This window comes from Halichoerus grypus, chromosome 5, assembly GCF_964656455.1.
Source record: "Halichoerus grypus chromosome 5, mHalGry1.hap1.1, whole genome shotgun sequence".
In the NCBI taxonomy this organism is placed as follows: Eukaryota; Metazoa; Chordata; class Mammalia; order Carnivora; family Phocidae; genus Halichoerus; species Halichoerus grypus.
In genome coordinates, this window is record NC_135716.1 from 179,241,737 (window position 1) to 179,265,592 (window position 23,856).

Below are 23,856 nucleotides of genomic sequence, written 5' to 3' on the forward strand. Positions count from 1 at the left end.
AGAACAGTATAGGTAGTAACAAAAGGGGAAAATAAGAATATGCACTTATACTTGCTTATATTTACATAAAGAAACTCTAGGGATACATAAGAACTAAGAAAATAGTGAAAGGGCAGGAGTGGAGCGAGACCTTTCATGATAAATATAATTTTTATTTATTTTGGGATTTGAACAGTGAATATATTATATATTTTTAAATGTTTGATGATTAAATATAGAGATGTTGAACACAAGTGGAAAATGTGAAATTCAGAGGGACAATTATTTCAGAGTAGAAGCAATGTAATGAAAAGATTCTAAACCTAAAGTAGTAACCATAAATTAAATCAAAAAAAGAATCTGCCAAAGTGTTTTGTTAGCCACAGAATATTGCCAAACCTCTTTAATTTGGCAGTTTAGAACTTCTGGAAATTTACATCTCTTCAATAGATACTTCTTTGTATTATACAAGTAATTGGTGGTAATGTATAAGAAGTATGCGTTTTCCTTTTTTTTTTCTTTTCAAGATTTTTATTTATTTATTTGTCAAGAGAGAGAGAGAGAGAGCAAGTGCACAAGCAGAGGGAGAAGCACGCTCCCCACTGAGCTAGGAGCCCCATGCGGGACTCTATCCTAGAACCCTGGGATCATGACCTGAGCCAAAGGCAGACGCTTAACCGCCTGAGCCACTCAGGGGTCCCAGAAGTATGCCTTTTCCATATTCTATTACATCTTAGTTGTATATTCCCCCCCTGTGAATATAGACACCTAAGAAATATATTAAATGTTTTATAAAGGGGTATATTATACTTATATTGTTGTATAACTTGTATTTTTTTAACAAATTGTGAACCTTTTTCCTTCTTAGCAAATATTAATCTATATTACCATTATTAATGGCTCCATACATTTTCCTTAATATGAATGCATCATATTTTATTTAATCAGACCCCTGTTGTAAGAAATTGAGGAATTTTTGATTATATAACCGTGACAAAAAAAATTGAGATGTAGTCAAATTCCATTTTTGCTATTGATTGTTTGAAAGAATGTTTTTATTTTATTTATTTATTTTTAAAGTAAGCTCTACAGGTTCTACGCCCAGCCTGGGGCTTGAACTCACCACCAAAGATCAAGAGTCCCATGCTCCACCAACTGAGCCATCCATCTGCCCCTGGAAGGATGATTTTAAATGATGTTATTTGGAAATTATTTATTTAGGAGTAGGTCATTTAGTTAAAACTGGGTTATGGTCTCCCGCGAAAGATCTCGTGAACTAGATAATTTTGGAAAACTGGGAAAGTCTAACTAAAAACACGTTAAAATGCATATTGCATTTAACAAAAGAGGAATCAAGGGTGCATAAGTAGCGCCAGTCCGAAAGTTCTAGGTCTGCGCTCTAGTAATCACAGGGCACTGACGTCGCTCACGCTCCGGTTAAAGCGGGCGGGACGCACAGCCTCCGAGTCCCATGCCGCGGTACCCACACGGCAAACTCCACCCCGCCACAGTGTAGATGCAGAGAGGAATAATAGTAGCGATGCACCGGATGTGCGCGTGGAAGTGACTGAAATCAACTCAGGACCCATTGGTTCTCCCGAATTGACGTAAGCCTCCTTTCGCCTGCCACTGGCCGCGTGGTTTGTCTATTTGAACAGTCCCCGCCCCCTAGAGAAGCCGGGTCCCTAAGCCTCACTTCTCCTTCATTTCTATTGGTCTGTGTTCCAGTCCATCTTCTTCTTGCGCCTGCCGATTGGTCCTCAGGGCTGGGAGCCCGCCCTCCCGCCCGCCCGGCTTAGAGGACAGCGGGGAAGGCGGGTGGTGGGGCCGGGGGCCTGAAGCGGAGGTACCCTCGCTGGTGGCGGCAGCTGAGGCCTTGGCCGAAGCCGCGCGGTGAGTCTGGGGCCTGGAACCGACCCCTCCAAGGCGGAGGAATATCCAGACCCAGGGTCAGCCTGGTCCGTGGGAGGGGGGGCCCGGGAAGTTGCCCGTCTGGGACGTGGGGTTCCCTCCGTACCGGCCCCACGGGCTTGGGCGCCGTCCGAGCCCTTGACCCCCGCCCGGCGAGGCAGCACCCACCTCCTCCCAGATCCCAGGAGACCCCCGGACCCTTCAGCCTGCCGCGCGTCCCTGCGCCGCGAAGGCCGGCCCATCAGCCCCGGTACTGCCGGCGCGCCTTTGGGTCTCCATGCCCTGCAGTCGCCCCTTCTTCCTAGCCACCTACGGATTGACCTCAGAGAGGAGCAACGTCAGTGTGTGCCCCTCAGTCTGCCCCCTGGGGACCTTTCAACGACCCAGTCCCCAGAGCTGAGCTGGGTTCCATCCTTGTGTTTCATCCTCTCTGCCCTCCCCGCCCCCATCCTCAGTTTCAGCCACCCCAACTTTAACTTCTGCAAGCCCTCACCAAGACTCTTAGGATATTCGATTTCCAATATCTTCATTGAATTGTGCCTGGAGCAGATGAGCCTGTGGGTCTCAGACCCTGTGAAGATACCCTGGTTCTTTCCTGAGAAGGAGAATTCCTTGCCAGCCTCCCTCCCCTTCATCGCAGACCCTTGGGCACACACCTCATAGTTAGTTTTCTCATCAGGGATCCTTGAGTTTCCTCTCCCCTGAAGGATGACATTTCCTTCTGCAGTCTTTTTCTTGGCATTGGAGCATTTAATAGCTTTACAAAACCATTATTCCCTGGGGTCTTTTTTTTAATTTTTCTCTGCATCTCACAAATACTTTCAAAAATAAGAATTTTGATAATTTGATTTTTTAATATAATCTGGACATCCCTGGGATAGGTATATATGTTACTTCCATAGCAGTCTGGGCTGAGCCCTATAATGGCCACTTTCCACCTAGATTTTAAGCTCGTTGAGGGAAGGGATAGTACTTAATTGAGGAATGAATGTGTGATCTCAGGAACTAGTCAGTCTCTTAGCTCACATTCCAAGTACTAGTATTTTATGGAACGGCACTGTCCATACAATAACCACCAGCCACAGGCGGCCTAGAGCACTTGAAACATGACTAGTCCACATTGAGATTGCCATGTGCACAGCACATTTTGGAGACTTAGTACAAAAAGAGAATGGAAAATATATCTATACTCTTTATGTTGATGACAGGTTGAAATGATCTTTTGGATGTATTGGGTTTTAAAAATGTATTAATTTCTCCTGTTTCTTTTAACCTTTTTTGATATGGCTATCACGAAATGTAAAATTACTCTTATGGCTTGTACTGTGTTTCTACTGGCCATTGCTGCTATAGAATAATAATCAATGTCCCTCTTAAAATTGAATGCCTTGAGGAAAGGGACAGTCTTAGGCTTGTTTTATTTTCTCTCTACCTCCCTATCTCTAGTGCCTGGCACTGGGCCACGTATGGAGTAGTCATGATGATAATAATAGCTAACAATTACTAAGCACTCACTGTGTGCCTGGCACTGTTCTAAGCACTTTTTAACATTTATTAACTTATTTAACCCTCACATCAATGCTATGAGTTAGGTAATGTTATCCTACTGCAGGTGAGGAAACTGGGACATTTTCAGTATCTTCCTCAAGGTGTATAATTTTGATATGATTTTTTTTTTTTTTAGATTTTATTTATTTGAGAGAGAGAGCACAAACTGGGGGAGGAGCAAAGAGAGAGGGAGAAGCAGACTCCCTGCTGAGCAGGGAGCCCAATGCGGGGCTCAATCCCAGGACCCCCGGGATCATGACCTGATCTGGGTTCCATCCTTGGGTTTCATCCTCTCTGATGAAAGCAGATGCCCTATAATTTTGGACTGCGTTCGAACCCAGGAAGTCTGGCTCCACAGCCCACAGCTTGACCCTGTCTGCTACATTGCCTATTTTCAACACCAGTCACTGTTGACTAATCAAGGCTTTTCTGTGCATTCCTCAGGGAGGTCTCCCAACCTTTGTAGGATCCCCTTCCTGACACGGGAGACCTGTGCTGAGGAACCGTGGCCGTAAATAAATTCATCACTGTGGTTTGTTATCCAGAGCATTAAAGGAAGTTTCTCTCCAAAGAACCTCAGATCAGGATGCTCGGAACCGGACCCGCTGCCGCCACCACAGCAACCACCACGTCCAGCAACGTGAGCGTCCTGCAGCAGTTTGCCAGCGGCCTGAAGAGCCGGAATGAGGAGACCAGGGCCAAAGCTGCCAAGGAGCTCCAGCACTATGTCACCATGGAGCTTCGAGAGGTTGGGGCTTCTGTGATTCGCTGGGGAATGTTTGGTCCAAATGTACCAGCACCGGTCTAGATTCCTTTTGACAGCTCAGTGAGGGTTTGGACCGTGACGGCCCCCAGTTTCTCCTGTCTGTGTGATACGCAGGTTCCTTTGCAGCGGGTACACGGTTCTGGGGCATGTCCTGTGTTATGATGGCATTTAGGAGTCAGTGTAGAGTCAGCTGTTTCTTTTCGTGTTTCTTTTTTTTCTTTTTCCCACGGTATTCCAGACCTTCAGTTCTTTCCATCTGATAACAGTGGTTGGGGTGGGTTTGAAGAGTTGGTAGCCTGGGGCTTTCTAGATGGAGAGCTCATGTGACGTCAGGACAGTGTCTCCTGCGTCCTTGTAACCCCAGGATGCGGCCTGCTCAACAAGTGTTTGTTCCATAAACAGATGAACCACGAGTTCAGTTGCTCAACAGTTTACAGCTATAAAAGTGGGCAGCAGCTTTGTCCTCTCTGGGTTGAGCTGTATCTGCTGGCCACCTCTCAGTCCTACCCTCTGGAAGCCGCCCACCCCCACCCCCCCGCCACTGCTGCCCCAGCCTCGGGGGGTCATCGGAAGCTGTTCTGAGTACACCTTCCTTTGCAGATGAGTCAGGAGGAGTCTACGCGCTTCTATGATCAGCTGAACCATCACATCTTTGAACTGGTTTCTAGCTCAGATGCCAATGAGAGAAAAGGTGGCATCTTGGCCATAGGTAAGGACAGCCTGGCGACAGGAACGACCGGAGTGAAGGGTGGCTCCCTTCGTGTCCACTGCACCTGTGTGTGCTGTGCACTGATGCTTTGTTCTTACCTGTTTAAGGAATTTTTAAGGAGCCTTGTGGCTTTCAGTGTACCTGTTCAGGTATTGATCCTAGCAATGGTCCTGGGACGTGGGCAAAGCTGGTATTTTCAGATACAGAGTCTGAGAACTGTGACGCAGCTTTTCTAGGGCCAGGCAGTGGCCACCATGAGACGAGAAGCCAGCTTTCCTTCTGCCGCCCCGTGTTGCCTGTTGCGGGCTCTAGTGTCTCTGTCGAGCAGTTTGGCGCAGCGGGGCTCACGGATGGACAGGGGGCGGTGGGGAACAGTGATAAAAAGCATGTCATTCTCAAACCCCAGGGACTGGTCTGGTGAATTCCTATTCATTTTCAGTTTGTTTTCTCTTTCTTCTTGGGAAAACAAATTATCTGTACTAAAATGAGGTTATTTTGCTTTATGTAAGTAGTTCTGGCACAAACATCAAGTGTGTTGCTTTAAAATGAAAATTATCTGCATCCTTCCCATCTGGAAGTTGCGTTCTGTGCTCAAAGTAGAAGGAAGGGGTCGCTTGCCAGCCTTCTTTCAGGGCAGTGCGCTCTCCTGGACAGGATGCGCCCATCCTCACCTTTTGCCTTGCTCTCTTTCCCAGCCAGCCTCATTGGAGTGGAAGGCGGGAATGCCACTCGCATTGGCAGATTCGCTAACTATCTTCGGAACCTCCTCCCCTCGAATGACCCAGTTGTCATGGAGATGGCATCAAAGGCCATTGGCCGCCTCGCCATGGCAGGGGACACTTTTACAGCTGAGTATGTGGAGTTTGAGGTGAAGCGAGCCTTGGAGTGGCTGGGCGCCGACCGCAACGAGGGCCGGAGACACGCAGCTGTGAGTGCCTCTGGGGAGGGGTCCCCCACACAAGGTGCTCAGGTCCCTGAAAGGCACAATGAGGGGACGCTCCAGGCATAGGCACTGTGCTTCTTAGGGGCCTTCGGTTCTGTCCTGAATCCCTTTCTCTTTTTGCCCTGAGCGCCATACCTGAAGAGGAAACTTAAAGTTCTCTTTTGTTGCTTGAGAGGCAGCCCTAAGTGTAGCGCTTACCTTGACCTCTAATTTCCTAGAATCAAAATTGCCTCCTAAGCAGAAGGCACCCCTCAGCCATAGGAAGGGAAGAAGCCACAAGCCAAAAAGCTTCCAAAGCCCCAGATAACTGTCTGCATGATCCCATCAGTGTCTTTGTCAGGGTCTCTCTGCTGTACCGTGGGAATACGGAAGGCCTAGGAGTAGGAGAGGAGCAGGGGCAGTGGGACCTTCACTTCCCCACCCTCCTTTCAGGCCTTTCATGTTTATTTTATTTATTTGTTTAAATTTATTTATTTATTTTAGAGAGCGAGAGAGCGCATGTGTGAGTGCAGGGGAGGGGCAGAGGGAGAGAAAGTCTCAAGCAGACTCCCCACTGAGCGTGAGCCCGAGGTGGGGCTCAATCTCATGACCCTGAAATCACAACCTGAGCTGAAACCAAGAGTACCACTTAACCGACTGCACCACTCAGGTGCCACTCTTGTTTACTTTTTAGGCATTATTGATTGGTTGGTACCTAGACCAGACTTCCTCTTTCCCCATTGGCTGTTCTGCATTTGGAGGAGTGAGAGCCTCTTTTCCTCCTCTCGTGGTGTATCCCACTGCTTTTTTTTTTTTTTTAAGTAGGCTCCATGTCCATTTTGGAGCTCAACTCGAGGCTTGAACCCATGACCCTGAGATGAAGACCTGAACTGAGATTAAGACACTTAACCAACTGAGCCACCCAGGTGCCCCACATCCCCACTGCTTTTTGAGGCTTGTCCCTGAAAACGGCTGGTTTGGAGGACCAGACTTTCAGGCTGCAAGATGAGGGAGAGTCTGTCCTTAAGAGAGAGAATCTGGGGTGGTGGCGCCTGGGTGGCTCAGTCGGTGAAGCATCTGCCTTTGGTTCAGGTCATGATCCCAGGGTCCTGGGATTGAGCCCTGCATCAGGCTCCCTGCTCAGCGGGGAGCCTGCTTCTCCCTGTCCCTCTGCAGCTCCCCTGCTTGTGCTCTCTCTCTTACTCTCAAATAAATAAATAAAATCTTTAAAAGAGAGAGAGAGAGGATCTGGGAATGAATATGGTGGGGATCAAAGCGTCGTTTGGATCCTTTCCTGTCAGCTCCCTCTTTAGGAGCCAGCCCCACGAGGAGGGATCCTGGGACTGGGTGAGGGACACACACATGGAGCCCGCTGCAAGTCGGTGTTGTCCTTCCTGACTCTGAAACTTGGAGCAACCTCTGAGCTTCAGTTTCTTCCACTGTCAGATGAACATAATAGCAAGATTAAATATTGAACAGGATTATTAGCTCATTCAGTAAATGTTTATTGAATACTGCTGTGTTCCAGGGATGGTTTTAGGCTGTTGAGGGCAGTATACAAAGTATAAAACACGTCTGTCTTCCAGAGTTTATGTTCTAACATGAGGAACATTCTATGTTTGTAAATGCCCTAGGATAGTGAACACTGAGATGTTTGATCAATTTTACTTTTACTCCTAGGTCCCCAGAGATTCCTAGCTAGAAGGGTGGACAAGTTCGCTCTCTTCCTGATGTATATATACACTGAATGATGACAAGAGGCCGTATCGTGACAGAATCAAACTCTGATACAGATGAGAGTCCTCTGTGTGCCTTTCTCTCCTAGGTTCTGGTTCTCCGTGAGCTGGCCATCAGCGTCCCCACCTTCTTCTTCCAGCAAGTGCAGCCCTTCTTTGACAACATTTTTGTGGCCGTGTGGGACCCCAAACAGGCCATCCGGGAGGGAGCTGTAGCCGCCCTTCGTGCCTGTTTGATCCTCACCACCCAGCGTGAGCCGAAGGAGATGCAGAAGCCTCAGTGGTACCGGGTGAGCATGTCGCCATTCCATCCCCCTGCGAATCATGCATACATACAGCATCACCCCTCCGAAAGGGCCGCGACGGGGCCTTGCCACAGAGCCAAGTATTACATTGTGTGGGTCAATAGTTATTTCATTGTATCTCACTAGAGCAAAGATCTGTTGGTAGCCACACCATTATCGTACATACCACTAAGAGTGAAAATGTGGTCCAGTTAAACTGACTTATTGTCTTCTTATCAACAATTGTAAGAGCTCTCTTCTCAGAGATATTAAATTTTAGAAAAATGGGTATCTGAAAAATAGCAACATACAATGATACTAGTTTAGAAAGGGCTGGTTCTCTCTCCTCCAGAGTCATAAGCCCTGTGCCGATTGCTGTTGCCAAGAAAACTTAACCAAGGAGCTTGTACTACAAAGAGAGCTCTGAACATGGCATTGGAGACCTGGGTTCTAGGCTTGGCACAATTTGCTATGTGAACTTGGACAAGTCATTTAATTTCCTTGAGCCTCTGTTTTTCATCTGTTCAATAGGGATGGTCATGGTCTCTTGCCTCATGGTATTGTGCGGGTTGAAGCTAAATTAAAGGAAAGAGCTTGGTAACTTCATATCATTGATGTTGCTGGTACAAGCCACTGAGCAGGCCTGGTCACACCACAGAACCCCCTGTGTAGAAGGGGTGGGCTGTGTTCTTTCTACCTTTGGACCTTGGGTAATTAACACATTCTGTATCTCTCATAGCACACGTTTGAAGAAGCAGAGAAAGGGTTTGATGAGACGTTGGCCAAGGAGAAAGGCATGAATCGGGATGATCGCATCCATGGAGCCTTACTGATCCTCAACGAGTTGGTCCGCATCAGCAGCATGGAGGGAGAGGTGAGAAGCCACGTCAGAAGGGAGTCTGGATTCCCACGTGCCATTCTGTGAACAGGACAGGCGAGATCCTTGTCCTTACAGAGGATGTGATGTAAGGGACACAGGCAGTAAGCAAGTAAACAAGGTCATTTCAGAAAAGCACTAAGTCCTAGGAAGTAATGGGATGGAGGGTAGCAGGGGGGAGGGGGTGGCTTCCTCTCTGGGGTGGTGCCATTTGAGCTGAGACCTGCAGGACGTGGAGGGGCGTGCCTTGCAGAGGGCAGGGAGATTGTGTTCCAGGTGGAGGCTTTGAGGTGGGAGAGAGTTTGAAAGTTCAGGGAACAGAAAGAAGGGAAATGTGGCTGGGGCACGAGAGCCGGGGGAGGGGGCCAAATTCTGAGGCCTCGCAGTTCGTGGTAAACACTGGCTTTTATTCTCACTGCAAACCTCAGAAGTGTGTACGCAGGGGAGTGGTGTGAGGGCCTCATTTTTAATAATCATTGGCGACTTGTGGGGCAAAGCTTGTGCAGCGGCAGGAATGAAAGCAGGAGACTAGTTAGGGGGTGTGGTTAAAAGTGCCAGCATTTTTGTTAACGGAAATAGCCCGGGAAAGAAAACGGAGCAGGGAGAGACTGGCAAGCCATCAGATGCAGGGCACAGCTGGCCCTAAGTGAACAAGACCGCGAAGGAAAGTGGGCTGGAAGCATGCTAGACCCCCGTGCAGAGCCGCCGTGGGGGCCTCAGGCCACAGTTGGCTCTCAGGTGAGCCCTCCGCAGCATTCCTCCCCCGTGCTGTCAGTGGCTAGAGGCAGCCGATGGCAAGCGTGGCCGTGGCGCAAACATGGTGACGTTTTCAGAGTCGCAGCGGGGGCCTTTGTCAACTGCACTCCTTGTAGTTGGGGGTCCCGTTCTCCTGGCTGCCAGGGGGTCTATGGAAGGAGCCTGGGCGGGTGATGGTGGTGGCCTCCACTGGTGTTGGCAGTGCAGACGCGGAGGAGATTCAGTGTCAGTCCACTGGATGCAGGATACATTGGGGGTAGAGCTCCCTCTGCGAGTCTTCCTATGGGGAGCGAGTTGGTGTGCAGTTTTGTCCCGGGGCTTCTTGCTTTACTAGACCCAGGGGCCGTTTGGTAATGGCGGTGCTGTAGGCGCTGGGCAGCACGTGCCGCTGTACGTGTAGAACCCAGGAGTCTAGCTTGGAATCCCCGCTCCTCTCTCTACTGTGGGACTTGGGTACGTTATTTTACTTCCTTTAGCCTCATTTTCCTTGCTGTTAACGGGGATCTCATCCACCTCCTTGGGCTCCTGTGAGGTTTCTAAATACAACTGGCCCTTGAATGACACAGGTTTGAACCGCATGGGTCCACGTATACGTGGATTTTTTTTTTAGTAAATATGTTGGGAAATTTTTTGGAGGTTTGTGACACCTCAACTAACTCAACAAATGAACCGCATAGCCTAGAAATATTGAAAAAATTAAGAAGTTAGGTATGTCACAGATGCACAAAATACATGTAGATACTAGTCTAATTATTTACCACCACAAAATGTACACAAATCTATTACAAAAATTAGAAATTTACCTAAACTTACACATACCAGCACTTATAGACATACGTGGCGCCGTGCGCAGTCGAGAGAAATGTGAACAAATATGAAGGTACAATATTAAATCCTAACTGCGTAAAATTGACTGTGGGACACACTGTCTTCTGCAGTAATTTCATAGCCACCTCGTGTTGCTGTTGCTGTGAGCTCAGGTGTTGCGAGTGTCTGGTTAACACACCGCAAGGCTCATCTGTGTGCACAGTTCGCCCCTACAGTAAATCGCACGTCACAATAAGAAGTGCCCTGTCGCACTTCTCATGTGTGTTTCATCGTGTTTCGTGCAATACTGTAAACCTTGAATAATACTATGGAACCCAGACGAAGTGCCGCTAGTGAGGTTCTTCCAAGAAGCAAAGTCATCATGTTATAAGAAAAAGTTGAATCGCTTGATATGCACCGCAGATTGAGATCTGCAGCTGTGGCCGCCCACCATTCCAAGATAAATGAACCCAGCGTAAGGACCAGTGCAAAAAAAGAAAAGGAAATCCATGAAGTTACTGCTGCAGCTGTGCCAACAGGCACAAAAGTCTTGCACTTTTTGAGAAATCTCTTTTTATTTCATATTGAACATGCAGCTTTTATGTGGGTACAGGATTGCTGTAAGAAAGGTATACTTAAAGACCAATATGATTCGAGAAAAAGCGAAATCATTATCTGACAACTTAGAGCAAAAGGAAGGTGAAGGACTGAAAGCTAGAGAATTGAATGCCAGCAAAAGATGGTTTGATAAGTTTGAAAAGAGGTTTGACTTTTAAAAAAGTCAAGATAACAGGAGAAGCAGCTTCTGCTGACCAAGAGGCAGCAGATGAGTTCCCAGACGCCATAAAGAAGATCACTGAAGAGAAAGGGTATGTGCCTGAATAGGCTTTTAATGCAGACGAAAGTGCCTTACTCTGGAAAAGAAAATGCCACAGAGGACATTTATTAGGAGGAGAAGCAGGCACCAGGATTCGAGGCAGGAAGGGGCAGGCTAATTCTCTCGTGCAACACAGTAGAGTTTACGATCAGACGGCCCTTATCTATAAATTGCTAACCCTGGAGCTTTGAAGGGGAGAGATAAACACCACAAGAACTCTCTTTCTGGATTGGTTCCCTTAATGCTTTGTCTCTGAAATCAAGAAGTACCTTGCTGGTAAGGGACCACTTTTTAAAATTCTTTCAATATTGGACAATGCCCCTGGCCACCCAGAACCCCATGAGTTCAACACCAGAGTCATTGAAGTGGTCTACCTGCTCCCAAACACAGCGTCTCTAATTCAGCCTCTAGATCCGGGTCATGACCTTTAAGGCTCATTACACATGGTACTTTGTGAAAAGGATTGTCAACACTGGAAGAGAACCCTGATGGGAAGTCTGGAAGGATTACACCATTGAAAATGCCATTGTTGTTGTAGAAAAAGCCACAAATGCCATGAAGCCTGAAACAAATTCCTCCTGGAGAAAACTGTGGCCAGATCTTGCGCGTGACTTCACAGGACTTATGACAGGGCCAGTCAAGGAAACCATGAAAGAGATTGAAAGAAAGTGGATATGGTAGAAAAGGTGGGGGCTGAAGGGTGATATGGATCTTGGAGACTTTCAAGAGCTAATAGACACCACACCAGGGGATCGAACAGAAGATGACTTGAGGGAGGGGAGTGTTTCCGAACCGGTGCTGGATGATGAGGAAGACGGCCTAGGAGAAGCAGTGCCAGGAACCAGGAGGGGTCTGGTTATTTCAAGACTGCTCTTGATGTCTTTTACGACATGGATCCTTCTATGATGCAGGCACTGAAATGAAGCAGACCGTGGAAGAGGGATCGGTACTGTAGAAAGACATTTTTAGAGAAATGAAAAAGCAAAAAAGTCAAACAGAAATTATAATGTATTTCTGTAAAGTTGCACGGAGTGTGCCGTGTCTCCTGCCTCCCCTCCCACCTCTTCCGCTGCTGCCAGCGCTGCAGCAGCAAGCCGGCCCCTCCTCTGCCTCAGTCTACTCACCGTGAGACCCACGAGAATGCAGACCCTTCTGCTGAGCCACTTCCTGCTAGTGAATAGGAAAGAATCATCATGCCGTACAGTTAATAAACTTACCTATTGTGTGTTTGTGAGTCTTTATGTGAAAATCTATTGACTGTACAGCAAGACTGTACGAGATGTTTTTGTGAATCGATCATGTGGAACCTCGTGTGCGAAGCTCGTGTGGAAGTGGACAGCCTGTCCCTGTGTGGGCGTAGGGTGAGTGATGTTTACTGTCAAGCCAAAGGTAATGATGTGTTGGTTTTCTTACCGTTTTGTAACTTTGCTTTCAAAGCATTTCATGGCTGTACAGTATACCTTTCTCATAATTGGAGAAACTGCGTATCAGCCTATCATTGCAGGTAAGTGGGTTTTTAAAAAATGTATCCATCGGTGTTTCCAATACTGTATTATGGATATGACTATAGTACTGTATGCCATAAAAATGTGATGACTCATTCGCGTGTAGGCTAGGCTACCATGAATCAGTTGTCTCGATGACACTAAGCTGCCATGAAACAGTCGTATTGCTGCTTCTTCGTCATCGGTGCCTGCGTCGTTCGTTATCCCTGTAAATAAATACGATTTTCTTTTTCACATTATCTTTTCATTTTTGCTGTCTGGTGTTAGTAATGCATATTAACATCTACATTGTTTTGCTTCAAATAAGATAGTATTCATGTAGGTACTGACAGACGATTCATCTTGTCAATAGATGACATACACTTAGGGTATTGGTAAATACAGTATGGTACTGTAAATGTATTTTCTCTTCCTTATGTTTCTCATAATAGCATTTTCTTTTCTCTAGCTTTCTTGTAAGAATACAGCATCTAATACACATGCTAAATGTGTGCTAATCGGTTGTTTATTATCGGTAAGACTCTGGTCAACAGTAGGCTGTTAGTAAAGTTTTAAGGGAGTCAGAAGTTACACATGGATTTTCTTTGATTTTTTTATTTATTTATGTATTTATTTATTTATTTTTAAAGATTTTATTTATTTGAGAGAAAGAATGAGACAGAGAGCGAGCACGAGTAGGGGGGAGGGGCAGAGAGGGAGAGAGAAGCAGACTCTCCACTGAGCAGGGAGCCCGGTGTGGGGCTCGATCCCAGGACCCTGAAATCATGACCTGAGCCAAAGGCAGACACTTAACCAACTGAGCCACCCAGGCGCCCCTACACATGGATTTTCGATTGCATAGGATGTCTTTGCCCCTAACCTCCACATTGTTCAAGGGTCGACTGAATACGTGAAGTGTCTGGCACAACACCTGATGGAGCAGGCATTCCATAAATGGTAGCCCTCAGAGATTTCCCTACCCAAGTATAGCGCAGGCTTTCCACTGTAGCCTGTGCAGCTGTGGGATCTCTTTTTCTCCCAGGAAAACAGAACATCACCTAACTAGGTTTAATTAAAATAGAACTTTGTAAATTTTGTAATTCTAAAGAACTATCCAAATGTAAGGTATTATAATTTTGTAACTTGTTAATTCATTCAACAGATATTAATTGAGCACCTGCTGTGGGCCAGCTACACCAAGTCCTAAGAGCTAGAATAATACAGCAGTGAATAAGGCATTATATTCTAGCAGGGAGAGACAATACACAAATAAGTAAAAATATATACAGTTGGCCCTTGAACAACGCAGAGGTTCAGGCATCAACCCCCCCATGCAGTTGAAAATCCACATAGAACTTTTGACTCCCCCAAACTTAACTATTAATAGCCTCCTATTGACCAGAAACCTTATCAATAACATAAACAGTCAATTAACACACATTTCGTATGTTATGTGTATAATATACTGTATTTTTACAATAAAGTAAGCTAGAGGAAATAAAATGTTGTTAAGAAAATCATAAGGGGGGCGCCTGGGTGGCTCAGTCGGTTAAGTGGCTGCCTTCGGCTCGGGTCACAATCCCAGGGTCCTGGGATCGAGCCCCGCATCGGGCTCCCTGCTCAGTGGGAAGCCTGCTTCTCCCTCTCCCACTCCCCCTGCTTGTGTTCCCTCTCTCACGGTGTCTCCGTCAAATAAATAAATAAAATCTTAAAAAAAAAAAAAATCATAAGAAGGAGAAAATATGTTTACGGTACCATACTGGATTTATGGGAAAACATCCACATGTAAGTGGACCAGTGCAGTTCATACTCCTGTTGTTCAAGTGTCAGCTGTAACGTATCATATGGTGATGAATGTTCTGGAGAAAAGTAGGGCAGGGAAAGGGACCAGGAGGTGCTAGCGTGGATCAAGGATTACATTTTAAAATGTAACATTTGAGGGCGCCTGGGTGGCTCAGTCGTTAAGCGTCTGCCTTCGGCTCAGGTCATGATCCTGGGGTCCCGGGATCGAGTCCCACATTGGGCTCCCTGCTCGGCGGGAAGCCTGCTTCTCCCTCTCCCACTCCCCCTGCTTGTGTTCCTGCTCTCGCTATCTCTCTCTCTGTCAAATAAATAAAATCTTTAAAAAAAATAAAATAAATAAATAAAATGTAACATTTGAGCATAGTCGTGAAGGAGGTAAGAAAGAGCCGTGCAAATAAAGACCTGGACAGAGCATTGCAGAGCAGGTCCTGCAGGCACGAAGGCCTCACGGCGGGGGCTTGCTGCCTTTGGAGGGGCCAGATTGCCCCTGGGACTGAGCTGTGTGACAGGAGAGAGGTGGCGGGAGATGGGGTCAGAGGAGTACCTGGGGTAAGGAAAGGGGCATGTCGTGTGGGGTCCCAGGAGCCACCGTACAGACCGCGTGTGTGAAGTGGGAAGCTGTTAGTGGGTTTTGAGCAACAGAGTGACATTTGACTCATGTTTCAGAGGGATTGCTGTGGCTGCCGTGTTGAGTGGATTATCAGCAGGGCTCGGGCTGACGCCAGGAGTCCAGTTAGGAAGGAACAGCAGCAACCTTAGCAGAGAACTTTTGCAGCTTGCACCCTAGTGGAAACCGTGCAGGCCAACGAGTGGCTGGATTCTGAATTTGGGACTGGGGGGTCAGTGGGAGAGAGAGGAGTCAAGGTTTTTGGCCTGTGAGACTGGGAGGATAGGGCGGCATTTGCTGAGACAGGAGGACTGAGGTGGAAGGAGCAGGTTTGGGGTAGAAGGTCAGGAGTTTGCTTCTGAATGTTAGATGAGTGCAGACGAGTGAATGTTAAGTTTGAGACACCTGTTGGGTATCTGAGCAGAGAACTGGGTCTTTCTGGGGGGTTCTGGGCAGAGACACAGATTTGGGAGTCATCAGCACATAGCCATGACTTCAAGTCCCGAGACTGGGTGACTAGTTCCCCAGCAGAGCACTGGTGTCGTTGGAGAAGAGGTGGGGCCTGGTACCTAAGGTCAGGAGATGAGGAGCAACCAGGGGAGACCAGGGGGCAGCTGGTGCGGGTAGGGGAGGAAGGCCAGGAAAGCTCGGGATCCAAGAAGCCAAGGAAGAAAGAGTTTTCAAAGAGGAGGAAATATTAAGTTGGCTCAAACACTGCAGATTAGTCCGATACAACAAAGACATAATTGACCATCCAATTAGCAGCATCAGAGTCCTTGGTGACCTTGATAAGAATAGTGCAGAGAATTTCTGAAAAGTGAGAGTATCTGTGTCGGGAACAGTATGGAAGTTGAGAAATGAATTGTTTGGACTGTTACTAAGCAGCGTTTTGAATAGGACATAGATGTGAATTCTCAGCCAGTCAGGTTAGTCCCCACCAGCCACGGAATTCCTCGGATCCCAAGAAAATTACTTTCCCAAGTTGTTTCGGCCTGGGTTTCTGAAGAGAGGAGCCTGACCTCGCCAGGACCCTGGCGTGGGGCTGCCCGTCACCCTCGCCAGAGGCTTCCTGGCCACAACCTTAGGTCTGGAGTCACAGCCATTTGCAACTCAGCTTTCCCAAACCAAGGGAGGGGTCCTCCGCAGCCAGCCCCCTGCTGCTGCTGCTTCATCATTCGGTAGGTGGTGCTCTTCTGCCTGAATTGGAACAAAACCAGTCCTCCTGCAAGGTTCTGGGGAAATCCAGGAAGATGAGGAGCGGGCACCCCCCACTTTGAAAATAGTTCCCCTTCAGGGTGGGGCAGACGAGTCGCTCTGTAGACCCCACAGTGGCTAGGCAAATGGCACTTGTGAGTTAAGCTGATCCCCCACCCCCCATACAGCGCCTGAGAGAAGAAATGGAAGAAATCACACAGCAGCAGCTGGTGCATGACAAGTACTGCAAGGACCTCATGGGCTTCGGCACGAAACCTCGCCACATTACCCCCTTCACCAGTTTCCAGGCTGTCCAGCCCCCGCAGTCCAACGCCTTGGTGGGACTGCTGGGGTACAGCTCTCACCAAGGCCTCATGGGGTTCGGGGCTTCCCCCAGCCCAGCGAAGTCCACCCTGGTGGAGAGTCGGTGTTGCAGAGACCTGATGGAGGAGAAATTTGATCAGGTAAGTGGCGAGGGGCCCACCCCCCCCCCCAAGCTCCATACTCCCTCTCCCGCTCCCTCACCAACCCTGCGCCTTCCTCCTTCAGGTGTGCCAGTGGGTGCTGAAATGCAGGAATAGCAAGAACTCGCTGATCCAGATGACAATCCTTAATTTGTTGCCCCGCCTGGCCGCGTTTCGACCTTCTGCCTTCACAGGTGAGGATGTCCACGGACATGTCGTGTCATTCCCTGTTGAAATCAAACAGAAGTGATTCCCAAGAGTCATGTCTACCTCTCGTTTGAAGCAACGCCAACCTCGGGGCTCGCCTCTGGCATCTTTGCCTCCTGTCTGATTTCAGCCGGGCCTCATTCGGGGGTGCCACAGATGTCACAGGAAAACTCAGAGTGCAGGCAGAGAGGCCGTTCGGGAGCCAAGCAACTTGGCACGTATGGAAGACAACGAGTTGGTGACAGGCTTCGAAGAGACCAAAGGAAGGGCAGTTTGGGTTTAGCTACTCCGCAGCAGCCTCTCTGGGGCAGGGAGGATGCAGTGACCATCCTGCTTCGGCCCCTGGTCACCCACCTGCCTCACTGCTCAGACGGAGGAGGGCCTGGAGGTTTCAGAGGCAGGTTTCAGGGATGACGGACTGTGGGTTCCCATATTCCTGCCCTTTGCACTGGGCAGTGAGAATCCCTGGCCCCTGGAGCGGCCCCAGCTCAGGTGCTGGCTTCTCCCCACGGCCTTCCTGGGTGACTCCTGCTGGGAGTACTTTCTTCCCCCTTCCTTTAGAGCATCCAGCTGTGGGAAGGCTTTGGCATCCGACCTGGGATGAATCTGGCTTCTGTCCTTAACTGTCAGGTTTTCAGACAGGTTATTTGACCTTCCTAGGCCTCCACTTCCTGACTTGTCAGTGGAGAATAACAGTCCTTGTCTTGCAAGATGAACTGCATTAATGCCTGAACAGCTCATCCAAATGGCAGAGTAAGCCCCAGTAGATGGAAACCATTATTCTGCTTTTACTGCCCCCTCTCCCTCCTTCAAATCCATTTTAGAAGTAAGGTCAAGGTTAAAAATTGTAATAATACTCCAGTTGCCTGTTCATACTTAATATCCTTATCTTACCTCCCTACTTGCTGAGTGGAGAGACCCCATCTCGAACATCTTTTTGCACCTCACTGCGGTGCACATTGCCTGTGCTTAATAAGCATTCAGGAGCAAATGAGAGCCAGGAGTGGAAGTAGAAGGTCAGCCCGACCCTTTGCAGATGCCATTCCCTAGCACACAGACTCATTTCACACCACCCAAGTTCAGATGAAACGGGAAAAATGCATGGTTGGCGTTAAATGTGCTGTGTGTGAGACGAGAATGTGTTGAGTAAGGACGAGACAATTAGCCACATAAAATCAATGAACCAGAGAGAAATGATATCATGAAAATCACCCATATTTTTTTCAGTTTTCCATTCTTCCTACCTGGTACCCAGCAGCTATTCTCCTTTTTAATGACCAGACATGCCCCTGTTCAGTAGAGCTTTAAATAACCGTGGTTTGAAAGTCTGTGGTTCAAAAGAAAATAATAACTAGGCCGAATTTGATCAAAGTCTGGCATGTTGTGGAAGCAGTTACCCCAGTAAGTTCAAAGGCCCGCCTAGGAGCAGGAAACCAAGGCTCAGAGGGCCCCTAGGTGTATTCTTTTGATGTGGGTTTTTATTGTTTTATTAAATAATATACTAAAATGTGTCATTAAAATTCAGCCTGGGCAGCCCCCATACATGTGGCCTCATGGGGAAAGTGCCCCCTTTAAGTTTAAAGCTTGCAGCTTGGAAGTCATTGCTCAAACTTCCCAATGATGTAATTTTTGGCCATATCAAAAACATGCTAAGATTGGGCTGGAACCTCTAACAATTCCTAGTCTCTTAGGGTGCTAAATCGGGCAAAGGATGTCACCCTCTTGATTTAGGCTTCTTTCCTGCTGAAATGCTGTCCCCATGCAGAAGTCCCATTTTCCTCATGGATGTGCTCTGATTTTAAGGTTACATACATCACCTTACTCTTCTGTTTTCAAGCCCCAGAGTGCTTTGACCATGAGATCCATGAAAAAAGACCTTTCTCATTAGAGTAAATGCAGGGAGGCATCTATGCTGTTTGGGACTCCACTTCACTGCCTCCTAAATGAGCTTCTGGAGGCCCTCAGCACCCCTCACTTTCTAATGGATGTGTGGTCTTGCCTTCTCTGCTGCTGTGTATGTTCTGCTGGTGCACGGACTTGAGGCCAGCAAGATGGAAGGGAAGAAATAGAAGAGACAAAAATCAGGAAATTCCAACCTTTGGAGGAGTAATAACACTTCCGCTTAAATTGCCCAAGAATCGCCTACCTGCGCACATTGGCTGATGGAAACTTAATGAAAATACACTTGTGGCTTCCCAAATTACAGACTAAATGTTGTTCTATTAAATATAACTATAACAGAAATCTCTGGATAATAGCAAAGTGATTTCCAGGCCTAAGCTGAATAGAGTGGCCTGTTTATTGCAAACAGTATTCAAAATTACTTTAAATTTCAATATAATATAAAATAGTTTAGATGATCATCTCTTTGTTTTTAAGCAAGATTTAACATATATTTCTTAAACAAGAGCATGTAGTCTTTCCCTCAAAATATAGCACTAATGGGGACAATTATGCAATGTTACTGTTTTGGAGACCCTTTAAGATTTTTTTTTAAATTAAAGTGGAAAAAAATCTAATATTTCTAATATTTCCAAAAGGTGTATCTGAGGAGTGATTATTAAGCATAAGACTTTGGTTAATACATCCTCTAAATTCTTCTTTACTTTTTTTCAACAGGCTCTCTTAATTTATTCTTTTTTTTTTTTTTAAGATTTACTTATTAGAGAGAGAGCACAAGCAAGGGGAGGGACAGAGGGAGAGGGACAAGCAGACTCCTCGCTGAGCAGGGGGCCTGGCTTGAGACTCTATCACAGGACCCTGAGATCATGACCTGAGCCGAAGGCAGATGCTTAACCGACTGAGCCTCCCAGACTCCCCTCTCTTAATTTATTCTTAAATTTAAGTGTTTTATTTTTTTATTTTTTTTTAAGATTTTATTTATTTATTTGACAGAGAGAGAGAGATAGCGAGAGCAGGAACACAAGCAGGGGGAGTGGGAGAGGGAGAAGCAGGCTTCCCGCCAAGCAGGGAGCCCGATGCGGGGTTCGATCCCAGGACCCCGGGATCATGACCTGAGCCAAAGGCAGACGCTTAATGACTGAGCCACCCAGGCGCCCCAATTTAAGTGTTTTATAGGAACTCTGACCTTTGATATATATACCAACCCTGACCTTGAGCCATATGCTTTGTCTTTCTTATGATCAGATACCCAGTACCTCCAAGACACCATGAACCATGTCTTAAGCTGTGTCAAGAAGGAGAAGGAACGTACAGCAGCCTTCCAAGCCCTGGGGCTGCTTTCTGTGGCTGTGAGATCTGAGTTTAAGGTCTATTTACCTCGTGTGCTGGACATCATCCGTGCAGCCCTACCCCCTAAGGACTTTGCCCATAAGTAAGCATCTCTATTGTGATTTCACCTTCCATCCCCATTTGGCTGGGGAGAAGGATGCTCCATCCCAGTTTCCATGGAGCTTAAGCCCATTCTCCACGTCACTAAGCTCCAGGGTGTAGTAAATCATACAAAGCACAACCCTTCCTCAGTTGAGTGCCAGCCTTTTTCAAATGAAGTGATATATATATAAATATTTGGGGAGGTTGAATACCCTGTGAACACGTTAGATGTCAGTGCTGTTTTCAATATTATTATTAACTGGGAATCTCCTAGTTTTGCTCTTTTCTCTGGTTTTCAAAGGTCTTTTGATGTAAGGCCTAAGAGAGCTTCTGGACTGGAACTGAAGAGAACTAATGGTCACTTTCTCCTTGTCACTGAAGTTGGGTGCATTATTCCACCCCTTGAAACCTCCCCAGTGAATAAAATACAAGAAAAACCTTCACCCCGCAAGCTGGAGAGGCCAGGGTGTCTCCTCTAAGGCTCAGGGGGTCAGTGTTGACTAAAGCTGTGTTTTGATCTTTCTCTGTGTTAGTAGCAAGGATCGGTCTGATGAAGGGATAAGCCTCCCCATTCTAAAGCCCAGCGTTCTCATCGTGGGGGAGAATTTCTTTCCATATCATGGATGCACCCTACCCCCTGGTCCCTGATGTACACATTGTTCAGTTTGCTTCCTAAATAGGTACCTTGGCCAGCACCGCGCTAACCCATATTGTGCCTTGTGTGCAAATTCAGAAAGGGGCCCCTTTCTCAAGATACTTGACTGCCATCTGCTGGATTGTTGTAAATTCAAATCTACAGTGTGTCCGGTGTGATGGGCCCCCTAGAATTGTGCAGTAGATAACCTGCTCGCCAGCAAATTGTGGCCCTGCCTGGATCACCTGCCCTCCTTGCCCCAAGGCGATTTTGAGGTGGGGCATCACACGATGTCATTGTGTCTGAAGTAGCCACTCTTTTGGTCCCCTGCAGGAGACAGAAGGCCATGCAGGTGGATGCCACAGTGTTCACCTGCATCAGCATGCTGGCCCGGGCAATGGGGCCAGGCATCCAACAGGATATCAAGGAGCTGCTGGAGCCCATGCTGGCAGTGGGACTGAGGTGGGTATCAGAAACCTGAGCTGCTCCTGTCTTGCGTAGTAAGAGCCTTGACCGGCGGCATCGGGACAGCGCTGAAAGAGCAGGGCATGGGTGTTTGCTCGTTAAACTGGATAGGCAGGAGAGCTCACGCTAAACACACGGGCTGGTTTCGCATCCTGGTTCCATCTCTAGTTAGCTGTGTGGTCCTGACCAGTTACTTAACTTCTCTGAGCCTTAGTTTTCTCACCTGAAAAGCGGGCACAATAGCAGCTCTTGTTGTCCAAGGTTGTCAAGGGGGTTAAGTGAAAGAGTTCATGAAACAGGCACTCTGGGCACTGGGCCTTGCACAGAAGTGCTCGGTTGATGTTTGTAGCTGTTGTTTATGTTATCACTGGGAAACTGTCTGGCTTTTCTGGCTTTAGTTCTCTTTAGCTATAAAATAAGGATGATGCTCTTTGTTTGCTTCCCAGATTGTTTATTGAGACTTGGTCTTCAGCAGTGGCTAAATTATATTAAGCAAGTTCTGGCAAAGACCAGAAATTCATAGATTGTTTTGAAATCTCTGACCAGGCCAAGAGAGTTCAGGACATTTCTTCTATTTTATAGTATCCTTTCTACTTTAAAGACCAAGCAGTGATGGGCCAAATCCCCTTGCTGGACAAGAAGGGCTGTTTCTTCTCAAGAACAGACAAATGTCTTGTCCAGCGCCATAGGTGCCTGGTTTCCTTCCCTCAGCCCTGCCCTCACTGCTGTGCTCTACGACCTGAGCCGTCAGATTCCACAGCTGAAGAAGGACATCCAGGATGGGCTCCTGAAGATGCTGTCCCTGGTCCTGATGCACAAACCCCTCCGGCACCCGGGCATGCCCAAGGGCCTGGCCCATCAGCTAGCTTCCCCTGGCCTCACAGCCCTGCCTGAGGCCAGCGATGTGGGCAGCATTACTCTTGCCCTTCGAACCCTTGGCAGCTTTGAGTTTGAAGGTAAGAAATTGCAGCCGCGCTTGCCAAGACAGTGAGTGTTGCTGGGAACCCCAAGAAAGGAATGAGGGCACCAGAAGTCCTGGGTCTTGGCTGGGGATCCTGGAGACCAGCTAGCTGATCCTGCAGCAGCTCAGCCTCCTGGGCTCTTTGCATGTATTGTTAATTCCTCCTCTCTGTTTCTTCATCCCATCCTGAGTTTGGGGGCAGATGGTGTTCAGGGAAATTATGCATTGATCCAAGGAATTAATGCTTCGGAGATGAGAAAGTCAGAGATGGAGCCCCCATCCCCCATGTCCATGAAGCTGAGATGGTATTTAATGCTTTCAAATGTTTAAGCCAGAGGCTTTTAGGTATTTCCATTCCTATGGCAGTGTGATTTTCAAGAGCGCTGTACTGTGTAGTTCAGCGTGGAGTTCTAAGCTGCAGATAAACCCACATCAGTGCCCTAGGGAGATCTATTTCAGGAGAGAAAAATGGATACTTTTGAAATTTAAAATCATGTAAGTCGCAGTGATCAAGACTGCAGGGAAACAAGTACAAAAAGCCTAAATGTGCCATCTGAATGCTTATAGCCATCTGTGGTTTCCCTCTTGTAGCTCCTCCTCTTGCACTGATTGACACCCAGGATAATGTATTTCTAATGAATAGAAAGTAGCTATATTTAAACCCAGCCTACACCAGACTTTCTTTTGGTATTCAAATCTGGGAACTAAAACAGACAAGGTAAATTTGATCAAGAATTGTTTTACTCTCTGGGAATATAAAGGTTTGGATCAGAATAAAACAAAATTATTCATTCTTTGAAGGAAATAAAGGATTAGGATGAGGGGGGTGGCTGGAATGCTTTTTTGTGTGTCTCCCTGCTCCTCCGCCTCCCTTCTGCCTCTCTGCTGATCGGAAACCCATTTGTTACCTTTTTTAAGAGAAGCGTTCTGAGTCAGTATCTTGTTGAAAATTGAATTCGTAGCCATGAAATGAAAAATGCAGCTAGCTAGTTGGAGATCTACCATCCAGAGCAGCAGTGTTAATTTTGTTTTCTCTCTGCCTTTGTATCCAGGCCACTCTCTGACCCAGTTCGTCCGCCACTGTGCAGATCATTTCCTAAACAGCGAACACAAGGAGATCCGCATGGAAGCTGCCCGCACCTGCTCCCGCCTGCTCACGCCCTCCGTCCACCTCATCAGCGGCCACGCTCACGTGGTTAGCCAGACCGCGGTGCAAGTGGTGGCAGATGTGCTCAGCAAACTGCTCGTGGTTGGGATAACAGATCCTGGTACGGTTTATGAGACAGAAGCAGTCTAGGGGAGTTTATGTGCACAGGGCAGTTGGAATTAGCCAGTTACATTGCATGGCCTCTAGAGACTTTCGGCCTCAGCCAGCTGATGTCCAGCTGATGTCTCTGCCAAAGCATTGGGCTTGGCTACTCCAGCCTATTGGTGTAAAAGAATCTGTCTTTAATTCTGTTGTCTTTGCTCCTATGGGTAGAGAAAAGATTTGACAAGTGAGGTGAGAGAAAGGTACGTGGCATCCTCTTACT

The 23,856-nt window shown here is 47.4% G+C and overlaps 1 protein-coding gene across 3 annotated transcripts in view; it reads left to right on the top strand.

The window, feature by feature from the left end:
• The first annotated feature begins 1,754 nt into the window (after positions 1-1,754).
• Positions 1,755-23,856, top strand: part of MTOR (mechanistic target of rapamycin kinase) — a 123,954-nt gene continuing 101,852 nt past the window's right edge. The window contains exons 1-12 of one of the 3 annotated variants that reach the window (XM_036065210.2): positions 1,755-1,872; positions 3,883-4,186; positions 4,805-4,913; positions 5,609-5,841; positions 7,661-7,861; positions 8,595-8,729; positions 16,449-16,724; positions 16,810-16,918; positions 20,079-20,265; positions 21,232-21,360; positions 22,075-22,319; positions 23,377-23,592. In XM_036065210.2, coding sequence (XP_035921103.1) covers positions 4,025-4,186; positions 4,805-4,913; positions 5,609-5,841; positions 7,661-7,861; positions 8,595-8,729; positions 16,449-16,724; positions 16,810-16,918; positions 20,079-20,265; positions 21,232-21,360; positions 22,075-22,319; positions 23,377-23,592 — 2,002 coding nt within the window. In that variant the 5' untranslated portion in view covers positions 1,755-1,872; positions 3,883-4,024. The remainder of the gene's footprint in view (positions 1,873-3,882; positions 4,187-4,804; positions 4,914-5,608; positions 5,842-7,660; positions 7,862-8,594; positions 8,730-16,448; positions 16,725-16,809; positions 16,919-20,078; positions 20,266-21,231; positions 21,361-22,074; positions 22,320-23,376; positions 23,593-23,856) is intronic. The other 2 variants (XM_036065220.2, XM_036065236.2) reach the window with 2 other exon arrangements.